General features: G+C 46.6%; 2 protein-coding genes across 3 annotated transcripts; one reads left to right on the top strand and one right to left on the bottom strand.

The window, feature by feature from the left end:
• The first annotated feature begins 106 nt into the window (after positions 1-106).
• Positions 107-6500, top strand: alg10 (ALG10 alpha-1,2-mannosyltransferase). The gene is made up of 3 exons (XM_047014657.1): positions 107-488; positions 983-1180; positions 1909-6500. The coding sequence occupies exons 1-3, from the start codon at positions 324-326 to the stop codon at positions 2968-2970; spliced, it is 1425 nt and encodes a 474-aa protein (XP_046870613.1). The 5' UTR covers positions 107-323; the 3' UTR covers positions 2971-6500.
• A 1851-nt stretch (positions 6501-8351) lies between these two features.
• On the bottom strand, positions 8352-11033 carry si:ch211-266a5.12 (uncharacterized protein LOC557488 homolog). 2 transcript variants are annotated; one of them, XM_047014666.1, is made up of 7 exons: positions 10526-11033; positions 10223-10291; positions 9831-9950; positions 9688-9744; positions 9407-9484; positions 8950-9110; positions 8352-8652 (listed from the first exon to the last, which is right to left on the bottom strand). In XM_047014666.1, the coding sequence occupies exons 1-6, from the start codon at positions 10718-10720 to the stop codon at positions 8997-8999; spliced, it is 633 nt and encodes a 210-aa protein (XP_046870622.1). In that variant the 5' UTR covers positions 10721-11033; the 3' UTR covers positions 8352-8652; positions 8950-8996. The 2 variants fall into 2 exon arrangements, with proteins under 2 accessions (XP_046870622.1, XP_046870621.1); XM_047014665.1 differs by having other exon boundaries at positions 8352-9110; positions 10526-11032.
• Positions 11034-12090: the final 1057 nt, after the last annotated feature.

Here is a 12090-nt window from a genome sequence, read left to right as displayed (position 1 = left end):
ATCGTATCACGATAGTAATTACTGATACCACTGATGTTTTGTTCGTATATGGAAAAAAAACGCTAACGTTTTGTACTTGCACGGAAGTTATATCAGTAAACGTTCCACTTCGGAATATTTTCGTTTGACGGACCAGCCAGCTGTCGAAATCAAAACTCATCCGTTCGTCTGTGGACTGGGAGAAGTTGATTTCATCTGCTTTATAATTTATCGAATTAATAATAGAATAGTATGTGAAGCTAAGTATTATGTAGTGTGCACGGAATCGCAAAAGATAACGTTAGATATTTGGAGGCGGATTGTAGTAGGCTACGTCGTTCACAATGGAGAAATTCGAAGGGTATATTTTCACCGCTCTTTGCAGCACCAACTTTTTGGTTTCTTGTCTGCTGTTTTCAAAAATAACCCGAGAGCAGAGACAGCCGTATATGGATGAAATATTCCATGTCCCTCAAGCCCAGAAATATTGTCACGGGAAATTCAACGAGGTACGGTATTCGTGTCTGTTGTTACTTGTTGCTAGCCACCCTCTCTGTGAGTCGGATTAACAGTCTTCGAAATGGCGCGACAGATTGCAAGATCTTTTTTGACCTACATCTAAGCCCCATCATCCCCGACTCGTCCAGATCAGTCCATCATTAGTGCCCTTGTTCCTGAAAGCATTGTGTTGACAGACTAGCTAAAGTATCGGCCTAGCTAACTAACTCCAATAGCATCTGTCACCACAGGCCTTCTGCTGTCATGCAGCGGGCTTTCCTCAAGCTACGCTATAGTTTCCAATTTATTCATCCTACTGCTAAACATCACACAGCAGTTGCCTCTCAGTACGGTAGCTTAAACTCCATTTATACAACTAGGTATTTATCTGCGTGAGGCTTGTTTGCTGGCGTGGGAAATCAGACTGAATACTGCTCTAAGGCTCTTCTTGAGTCCCATTGATCGAGTACATTCTTTACTTCTCTCACCCCCCCTCCCCCTCCAGTGGGACCCCATGATCACCACTCTCCCAGGGCTGTACCTGGTGACAGTGGGGGTGATTAAGCCCATGGTTTGGCTGGCCGACCTGTCGGGGAAGGTGGTGTGTTCCACTGCCATGCTGCGCTTCGTCAACCTGCTCTTCAACTGCGGCAACCTCTACCTGCTCTACCTTCTCACCTGCAAGCTGCACTTCCGGGACAAGGTAACCACGTTTAGAAACCAGAGAATATATGGAAATAATACATGAAACACCAAATCAGATTAGGTCATCAGTGTTGCCTTATCCAAGGTGATATGCAGATTTTCTCTACATATGTGAGGTTGTCTCTTGCTGTGGTCAAGAGGTCACGCAGTGAGCCTCTGACAATACACATATAGATTGGAGAATGTTCTACTTTCACCTATGGAAAGAGCAACATGCAGAAAATAGTACAAACAATGAGTAATGACCGGATCACTTGTGTTGTTTTCCCTGTGCATTAAGTTGTGGAATGTGTACCGTTTATGGACATGTTTTGGTGGTTACTATATTTGTACGGTCCAGCTCATGCATATAATGTCCATCAGAGAGACATGTTTCTCACTCATGCTAGCCACTCTGTTGTGGATGGGTGACATGATCCGACATCGATGCTAATAAATGAAGCCAACCCTTTTCTATCGTCGTGCCTCTGTCCGGTCTACCTGTAAGAGATTTCATCCTGACACACGGGCATGTTCTTGCCTTAGAACCAAATACAGACCATACCTTTACTCTGACCTCCCAAAATACTATCAGAATTTGATAGAATGTACTTTTGATTCTTGATCTTCTAAGCTCTATGTCACTTTGGATAAAAGCTAAAGTATGAAAATGTTACATGTAAACTCGCCGTGGCTTTGCCTGCTGTGTTTGTGTTGTTTATTTTGTTGTCGTTGTTGTGGTTCCAGCTGCACGGTGCGCCCCGCAGGGTGCTGTCAGCCCTGTCTCTCTCCACCTTCCCTGTGCTCTACTTCTTCAACTTCCTCTACTACACCGACGGCGGATCTACTTTCTTCATCCTGTTCGCCTACCTCATGACGCTTTACGGCTGCCACGGCGCCTCGGCACTCCTCGGAGTGTGCTCCGTGTTCTTCCGCCAGACCAACATCGTCTGGGTGGCGTTCTGTGCTGGCACGCTGGTGGCAAACAGGATGGACGAGATCTGGAGGGCGGAACACACCAAGAAGAAGGACGACAAGTCGCCCGGCACCCAGGTCCCTCTGTCTGTCAGCGGGGCGAGGAGAGTGATGCGTTTCCTGTTTGACTTCCTGACCTCGCCCCACCAGCTGAGGGCCGTGCTGCTGGTGGCATGGCCGTATGGCGGCGTGGCGCTTCTCTTCGTGGCCTTCGTGCTTCTGAACGACGGCATCGTGGTGGGAGACCGCGGCAGCCACGAGGCGTGCCTCAACTTCCCCCAGCTCTTCTACTTCCTGTCCTTCGCTCTCTTCTTCTCCCTCCCCGTGTCGCTGTGTCACCACCGCGCCCTGCGCTTCCTGCAGAGCCTGCGGAGGCGGCCCGTCCTCTACCTGCTCCTCTCCGGCCTGGCCCTGCTCCTCGTCTGGAAGTTCACCCTCGTACACAGGTACCTCCTGGCCGACAACAGGCACTTCCCCTTCTACGTGTGGCAGCGTGTGTTCCAGAGGCACGCGGCCGTGCGCTTCCTCCTGGTTCCTGTCTACGTGTTGGCAGGCTGGAACCTTCTAGACTGCCTGCGCTCCCGCTCCCTCTTCTGGGTCCTGGCCTTCCTGGCCTGCCTGCTGGCCTCCTGTGTGCCCCAGAAGCTGCTGGAGTTCAGGTACTTCATCATCCCCTACCTGATGTTCCGCCTGCACATGCCCCTCCCCTCTCTGCCCCGCCTCCTGCTGGAGCTCCTCCTCCACGCGCTGGTCAACGCCACCACGCTCTACCTCTTCATCAACAACACCTTCCACTGGCCCAACAGCTCAGACGTACAGAGGTTCATGTGGTGAACCTGCTTCATGTCCCGCCCCCTTGCTGGGACTCAGGACCAATCGTAACCCGGTGTGGAGGTACAGGACCGTCTCCAGGGAAACAGGGTTTGGTTGATGTGACCTGACTCCTCCTCCCTGTGGAACAGATGGATGGAAGGATTCCTGTCACACTGTATAGAGTCTGTTCATGACTTTTTTTTTTATTGCTTAATAATTGTGTTCAACTAGTGCTGGAAGGGTAGTTTATGACCAACATTAAGATTTTAGATCTAATTAATACAAATTGTTTTGGGGGTTGGTGAGGGAACTTTAAATAAATACAATCTAAACCCAACATCCTTGTGACCCTGGAAAGCTACACCTTCCTGTATTTCCCTCGACCCCAGCTGTAGCTAAGCTCAGCCAACACATCCACTAGCTCATTAGAAGTAGGCGTGATAGATTAGCGTTGAAGCAGAAACCAACAGGAAGGTCTCTTTCCAGGAGAATCTGGAAGATATGGTTATGTTTGTGCTGAGAACAGATGCAGAGACCAAACTGACCAGTGATGAGACAAAGCAGGAATGTGTGTTTTTGTAAAAAATAAAAAATACATAAAAAAGCTTTATAAACAAATAAATTACAATAAATCATCAGTTTGCCAAAAATCAAATCAAATTTATTTGTATAGCCCTTTTACACGCAAGCATGTCACAGAGGGCTTCACATGCGCCCATAGAACTGCCCCTCAACCAACCTAAACCCTCAAGGAAGACAAGGAAAAAAAATGGTTTTACATCATCATTATATGTATATATAACTGGGTAGTCTGCTCTCTCACAGGAAATACATTCTTTGGGGAACCCTTCCTTAATATGTATGGAACACTACAAACGCGTCAGGAAACCTTTTCTAGACAGAACTCGGACGACTTGCCTTTGTTGAAACCTCGTTTCCAAAGGAACGTCAGCTACTCATCTGAATCAGGTGTGCTGAGTTTCGGTTCTACCGACAGGAGGCAGCCAGTAAATGGATTGGAGAGTTCTGGTTCAGACCTTTAAACACCGATAAGGACAACGCTCTTTTTTAACACAAGTGAGCTCGGTGTCTCCAAATTGACGGCCAGCTCTCCGTTTTGTTGACGTTTTATTTGTGAAGCGTCCACTTCCCTTGAATATTGTTTTCCAGCTCTAACTGGAGAGATGACTTTCTGTGGCTCGCACACGCCACGTGCACTAGTCACCTGTGTTTACATTGACGTTAATGACGACACTCAAAAGTGACGTTGTGATGTAGGCTACAATTAGTTGATTTGGGTTTTTTTTGTCTTTCAATTTGAATAATCTAAATATCAGCCTTACTCTCCCTTGATTAATGTGTGGGTGTTACCCGTTAACCGCATATTTGGATCTATATCTTTCACTTTGACGGTATTGCTTTGATAGTATTACTCAACTGTTGCGGCCAGGTCGAATCTGTTATAATTAATTTGAATTATTTTGTTAAATTATTATTTTCTTTGACTGTTATCCGTTATTTTCCCGTCTGTGTCCTAACCTGCCCTGTGATCAAGCGATCATCTTTACGCAATAAACGATGACTGTCTAATGTTCAATGACTCCTAAATACCACTAGGTGGCGATACAATACCAAAGGATTTCCCTGTCTTAATGGCCCGCACGTCAGTGGCAGTGTTTGTGTGTGGCACCATAGGTGATTTTACCGCGGGAGCAGGGAGTGCATTTGCATTCCCTACTGTTGGGATGAAAACATTTTCAAATTAATGTAAAAAAACGATTTTATGTTTTTAGAACATTTTTAAGTGATGTCAGAGTTGTATATTCTATAGTGGTTTGTTGTACTCTAATGATTAATTTTAACATTTTAAGATCTAGTAAAAAATTAAAAATAAATCACTACCCTTTGCACACCCAGTTTGAAAACCTAGAATAAAGTATGTGTGGCACATTCATATTTTGTGTGCGTTGCATGTGTGTATATTCTGCATGTTTATGTGTGTGTGTTTCGACACGGAGCATTTGCACAGGAGCAGTGGTGGTTAGCATTGTGTGTGTGTGTTGCTCAGCAACAGTAGTGGTTAGCTGTGTCAGCATTTCCCATTACTGGAAAAAAAAAAAAAACCCACTTGAAACTGAAAATCGAAACCTTTGTCAGACTCCATCTCCTCTCTCCTGCAGCCCTCTGTGTCACCAACCCCACCACCAGCTACTGAGGAGTAGGCCACAGCACGCACCACCTGCACTTCTCATCCAACTATTCTTATCAGTATACAGCGTATACAGTATAGAACCACATGAGTACTAAGAACTAACAGCTAGTGAGGACTGGTCCAATAAGGTTCAGTCTTAGTCAGCAAGTTTCAGCAAATGAAGCTGCATCTGCAAACTCCTACACTATGCTGCATGGACAGGAAATGACATCAGGACGAAAGCAATGTGGAAGAAGCCGCAGTTGTAGGGCTCGGGGGTGGGGGGAAGGGAGTTGAAAGGTCAATTCTGATTCATCCCAGCTTTCAGTTACACCAACATCAGCCACTAACAGCCCCCATCACCCACCTAGCAAACATGCCAAGCTGGAGCTGGAAAATGTGCAACAGAGAAAGAGAGATGTCACCTTGTCTCCTCTTTGGCCCTGGTGCTGGGTCACCTGCCCTGCAGGTCCTAGACCAGGGCTGCATACCCTGTTCCTGGAGAGCTACGATTCTGAACGTTTACATTCCAACCCTAATCTAGCACACGTGACTTCAATAAAGATCTGGTTGATCAAATGAATCCTGTTTGTTGCAGCTGGGGCTGGAGTGTAAACCTACAGGAGGGTGAATCTTTAGCAGCAGGACTGGGCAGCTCCGGTTGAGATGTTTCCCTGCTCTAACACACCTGCTTCAAATGCTTGATGAATGACCCAGTCATTTGAACGAGGTGTGTAGGAAGAGGGAAACGTGAAACATACAGGGCAGGGTGTCTCCGGGTTGAAGATTATCTGGTTCAACCCCCCCCTCATACGTTACCTGAGATAAGTGTCTGCGAAAGTAATACATGACATTACTGTAGCTGCTTCATGAACAAAATACACACGCTATATATATCTATGAATCTATTGTGCAACATTATCTGTGACATACTGCAGTGTTCCAGTGTTGTGCAGTTATTATCTACAGCTTTTGTATGAGTTTAGGTTGGTTGACGGGCAATTCTATGGGATACTACGTGATACCCTCTGGGAAATGCTTCCGTGTAAAAAGGGATATACATTTGATTTGATGACTGAAATCTGTGGATATTACTTTCAGAGTTTTAACAATAGTATTTCCTGCCAACAAACTGAAATTTATAATACCTTTATTCGTCACACAATGACGACATTTGAGCATTACAGCAGCAAAGTGGTCGGAGGAGTATATATAGAAATAAATAATAAAATGTGTACAATATATAGTAATAAAAAGATAACACTAGTTGCATATGGACAGAAAAATATAAATATTGCACAGTAGTTTGCCCTTCAAGTGTGTCCATGAGTTCTTTACAGTGGTTGAGTCCTGTGTGTGTGTGTGTGTGTGTGTGTGTGTGTGTGTGTGTGTGTGTGTGTGTGTAGAGCAGTGATGGGTGTGTGTGTGTGTGTGTGTAGAGCAGTGCTGGGTGTGTGTGTGTGTGTGTGTAGAGCAGTGCTGGGTGTGTGTGTGTGTGTGTGTGTGTAGAGCAGTGCTGGGTGTGTGTGTGTGTGTGTGTAGAGCAGTGCTGGGTGTACAGTCTCACAGCAGCAGGAAGGAAGGACTTGCGGTACCACTCCGTCACACACTCAGGGTGAAGGAGCTGGTCTCCAAAGGAGCTGCTCAGAGCAGAGACAGACAGTGTCCTGGACAGGGTGGGATTCATTGTCCATCATTGATGATAGCTTTGCTACCATCCTCCTCTCTCCCACCACCTGCACTGTGTCCAAGGGGCGTCCTAGGACAGCGCTGGTCTTAGAAGAAGGGAGAGAGAGAGAGTGAGAAAGGGAGAGAGAGGTGCATTTTGAGATGGTTCATGGTTTTCTTTTCTGAGAACAGTAGTTCCTAGTTGGCTGCCTCACTTCCTTTGCTTCCTGTTGGGCTGGCCAATCAGGGCTGTGTTCAGGGGCCTGTTAGATTTGACAGTCAGCAGCCTATTCTCAGGAACAGCTCTGAGACGTTTACAGTACACAGGTAGACACACACGGTGAATACCCCAAGCTGCTGTGAAGCCCCTTCTACAGGCACACACACACACAGGTACACACACTCATGCACACATGGATATACACACATACACACTCATGCACACATTAATACCCACATGCACACACACACATACACACACACACACACACACACACACACACACACTGTCATCCGGGGCTGACACACACAGTGTGGTCGCTGGAGCTTCTCGTAAACCCGAGCAGAGGGTTTACCAGCACAGACACATGAGGATGCGGGGGCTTTCTGATGCTGTCACAGGGGCACAGCCAGGGGGTCGGGGGCTAGAGGTGAAAGGTCAGCCAAAAGCAATGTACAACTCCTGTTCATCTTCTTTGTTTAATCCAATGGGCTTCATTGGCATTGAAGAACAAAAGGCTTATATTAAGCAGCAGTGGAACTACAGATATATTTGTGATCCATATCATTCAGAGCCTTAAACGTTCTCATATTTATACAGAAAGACACACACACATAATAACTAAACGTATACATACATGTAACTACATTACACAAGTGTATAACTGCAGTTTACATTGACAAATGAACACACACACAATACACACACACTGTGGCCCTGGGGGTTTATTGACACAGATATTTACCTGGTCACACACACATGCAACCACTCGCTTGCTAAAGGCTAAACAGTTAAAAGGCTAAACAATGGCACACACACATACACTTACACACACACATATGCACTCTGCTTCATTGCTAGGCAAGTCTTGATCACCGTTGTGTTTGCACCAGTGTTTGTTTAAAGTGTTGCTATGTACTTTGTCACTGTTTGTTTAATTAGTTTCATATGAACAACAAATAAATCATGCGTCATGCACACAGTTATGGATGCATGTGTCTTTGTTTACATGTAATGCATGTGGGTGTGGGTGTATCTGTGTGAATTATCAGATGCACAGTGTAAACTTATCTTGAACCTAATCTTTGAAGTGAACTGGTTGTGTTACCAGTGTTATCCCAGGATCTGTTAATCACATACCTGCCATTGAGCAATCACTCAACCATCACCACACTCAACAATCCACACGCTCAACATCAAATCGCTTCATAAAAGCCCAGCTTCTCTGGAATTTCCCATAACTACACACACACACACACACACATATGTACACACACACACATATGCACACACACACTCTTTCATGTTTGGACACACAAACTGTTCAGCTGCCACTTTTTAATTGGAAGACTTACATGCACAAAAGCAGGTTACATTAACACACACACCAGCTATATATTAACCTCACCTCATATTTTCACAGAAAAATGAAGTCAAGGAGGTTAATCCAAACATTACTGCCTGCCTTCACAGTCCCAAACTGAACCTTTCATTGAAAGTACAACACCAGTTTTGATCTATTCTCACTTCTGGTAAAGTTACTCAGAGAATTGACCTCAGCTTCACAGACAAGAAGCAAATACAAAAATATAAGCAGAAATTAAAATACAATGTTGGAATCATCTTCCTAATTCTCATCATCTTTCTTTTTCTTTGTATCATCAACAATACAGACAGTTTATACTAATAATTATTTTCATTTTGAATCTTTTCACAACTGTTTCAAAACTTTTTAAAAGTGAAAGTAACTACAATTTCATGAGTCGACAAATATTGCTTTTTCACTAAAAGCATTTTTTTTTGATGAATACAAAAGGACACAAAACACAAATACACAACTGCACCATCTTCTTTAACCGTCGTCTGTCCGTCTCCAAGGTGAAGGGGTCCGTCTCCAAGGTGACGTGGGAGGGAGACATTCCGGAGGTTGTCTATATTTCGTAAAGTGGGCGTGTCCAGGAAGTGATGTCACCCCTGCTTCGTCTTCTCCCAGCGACGCCAGCCCCGCCCCTGCACGTATCCCCCCTTCACCAGGCCCTGCATCTCCATCAGAGCCTTGTCCACCAGGCCAGGATCTGACAGCTGAACACACACACGAAGCAACAGCACAATAGTGTATGAGTATTCATTCAGCAGTATATCAAGTTGAATTGGTTAAACTCCTCAGCGTAAATACTGCCCACCCGTGCTATCGAAGAGTTAACTTTTCGGTGGCGTAGCAGGTTAAAGCAGTGTTTGTAAAGGTGATGGCCAGTCAAGAGCACTTGAGTTCAAACCCCCAGTGCGGGTCATGAGGAAGTGACTCTGACGAGCGATGCAATCACACCTGCTACGCTGGGACTACCTGATGGAATGTTTGTCTGAGGAATACAACTGACCTTCTCGCTGGCTGACTGAAGCAAGTGTAGCTGCAGAATGGCCATGTCTCTGGGTTTCAGACTGGACAGAGGCTGGGACTGGAACACAACACAGACAGGAGTCACACTGGGTTCAGACCCAGGCAGGAAGTTGAACATTAACCCAAACTTCAACACAGAGGGGATATGACATAGAACACATATTACAAACTGAGGTCAGATCATAGAAGGGAACAAAATGAACATGCAAAACCCAATAAACAATTGCTTGCACTAGAACCAAGTACATCCGTTCCATTTACCTGGTTCCCTGCGTTCCAATTGGCCTTGTGGTACAGTCCGTCACAACTCTTCTCCTTCTGCAAGCCAATGGGAAACAGTGATGAGTCGATCGCTCAAAGCGATTGGACCAGAGAACAACTTGGCCCGCCCTTCCTTCCCTTACCACTTTGACGCATCGCTGCATGGCGGGCAGGAAGGCCTTCAGGTGAGGATGTTGAGCTGTTTTCAGGAGAACATCCTCAAAGAAGTCCAGGACCTTCAGCAGAACACACCCGTGGAGTTTCTGGAACGAGGAACGAGAACCTCCACATTAGAACCACACACAATACAGTCGGAGAAACGGACATCTAAAGAACTCGGCTGAGAGTGTCACATGATCACATTTTAGAATTGGGATGAAATAAGAGGGTGAAAACACATCATGTTAGACTGTTCTGATGCCTCAGCTGGTGTCCCTGCTTCTTCAACACAGTCTCTCTCACTCCTCCCTCGCTGGGGGTAAACCTAGCTGGAGCAGGAGTCAGAGGTTCAGCTGGTGCTGGGTGCAGGACTCACCGTTTTCTGTTTGATCTTACGGAAGTTCTTCACCTCCAGAAGGATCCGTTCATCATGCACCGAGTCATTCTGGACAGAGGAAAGAGAGGGTCAGATCAGTTAGCCAGCCTGTCAGTTAGCCAGCCTGCCTGCCAGCCAGTCAGTTAGCCAGCCAGCCAGTCAGCCTGCCAGCCAGCCAGTCAGTCAGCCTGCTAGTCAGTCGGTCAGTCAGTCATTTCATGAGTCAGCGGGTTACATGATATCATTAGGGTTTACAGCAGTAACTAACCCACGTGACTGTAGATAACATTGTCCTGTACTTACAATGCCATGGGCAGCCATATTCATTAGCAGTCTGTTCAGAGTGTGCAGATCAGCGCAAGCAGCCTTCCCCTCAGCACACCTGGCCCCCCGCCTGGGCTGCACGCGCTGCTGCCCTCTCCTGGCCTGCACGCTCTGCTGCCCCCAGAGGGTCAGGAGGACTAGCGCCCTCACGAGCCACGGGAGCCTGGGCAGCATCCTGTCTGCCGGGGACTGGGACCTGGTGCTGGTGCTGGACCTGGTCCTGACCTGGTCTTCTCTGGGTCTCTGTGAGCTGTGAGGTCTCTCCTGCCGCCAATGAGCACAGATACTTTCAGGTAACTGAAAGCAACTTTCTTGTGGAACTTAATTTAGGTGGTCGTCTAACTGGTTCTTTAGCTCCCTGTTAGGCAGGACACCTCACTGACTGGCTCTCTAATAACCTGGTTGTCTGGCTGACGACACCTGCCTGCCAAGTTACCTGACTGACTGTGTTCTTATGTCTGCCTTCCACCTTTGAGTCCTGACTTATATAGGCTACCTGACTCTCCTCCCTCTCCCTCCCTCCCCCACTCCCTTCCTCTTTCCCTCTACCTCCTCCCTCCCTTTTCTCCCCGCCCACCATGAAGTAGGTCATCTGCAGGAGGATGCTGAACCTCCCTGGCCAGCTCAGCAGAACCCTCTCCTGGTTACAGAACCCTCTCCTGGTTACAGAACCCTCTCCTGGTTACAGAACCCTCTCCTGGTTACACTGGTCCAGAAGCCCAGAGGAACTGGGTTCTGAGGGTTCAACACCATGACCCCTCTCTCTCTCTCTCCCTCTGTTTCTGTCTCTCTGTCTCTCTGTCTCTTTGTCTCTCTCAGCTTGTAGTTAGAGAGCATGTGGTGATGTGTGGAGACTCTATCCAGGTCACGGTATGTCAGGGTCTCTGCGTGTCCTAGATAGTGAATAAGCCGCAGCGTGAAGGAGCTCTGTGAGAAGGGGGGGGGGCAGGAAGGGGAGCGGGCAGCAGAGGACCCTGACAGTAACGTTTGAAGCGAAGCATGGCCGTGTGACCTCCTTCGCCCACGCTCTGCTGGGGGGGCCTTCATCTGGTCAGGTCACAGCTCCTCTGGCTTGCAAACACCTCACCGTCTTCAGAAAGCCAGACACGCTGTCAAGGTTGAGGTATGGAGATGAGAAGGTTTAAGAGTGAGGAGATGGTTGCTTCAGATTCACTTTGAGTCTAACTTTCCGTCCTGGCCTACATTATTGCACCTTTACACAAACGCTGATCAGAATCAGAAGAATCACAAGGGATTGTATTCGCCATGAATGTTTGCACAGACAAGGAATTTACTTTGGCAGGAAGGTGCATACATTAAACATATAGGAAGGATTGAAAGACATACGTTCATGTTAAACATAATGAAAGTATCAATAGAAAGATTGTTGATAGAGGTGTCAACATGTGTATTAATAAACACATTAAAGGATGTATTGACATGCATGCTGATAAAAGTTTTGATAAGCATGTTGATAGATGTATTGATAAAACACACCAACAGAGGTATTAATAAGCTGACCCTTGACCCCTGACCCCTGCTCT

The sequence above is a fragment of the Hypomesus transpacificus genome, unplaced genomic scaffold (genome assembly GCF_021917145.1).
Source record: "Hypomesus transpacificus isolate Combined female unplaced genomic scaffold, fHypTra1 scaffold_266, whole genome shotgun sequence".
Lineage (NCBI taxonomy): Eukaryota > Metazoa > Chordata > Actinopteri > Osmeriformes > Osmeridae > Hypomesus > Hypomesus transpacificus.
This window is presented reverse-complemented; position numbering and strand designations above follow the sequence as displayed.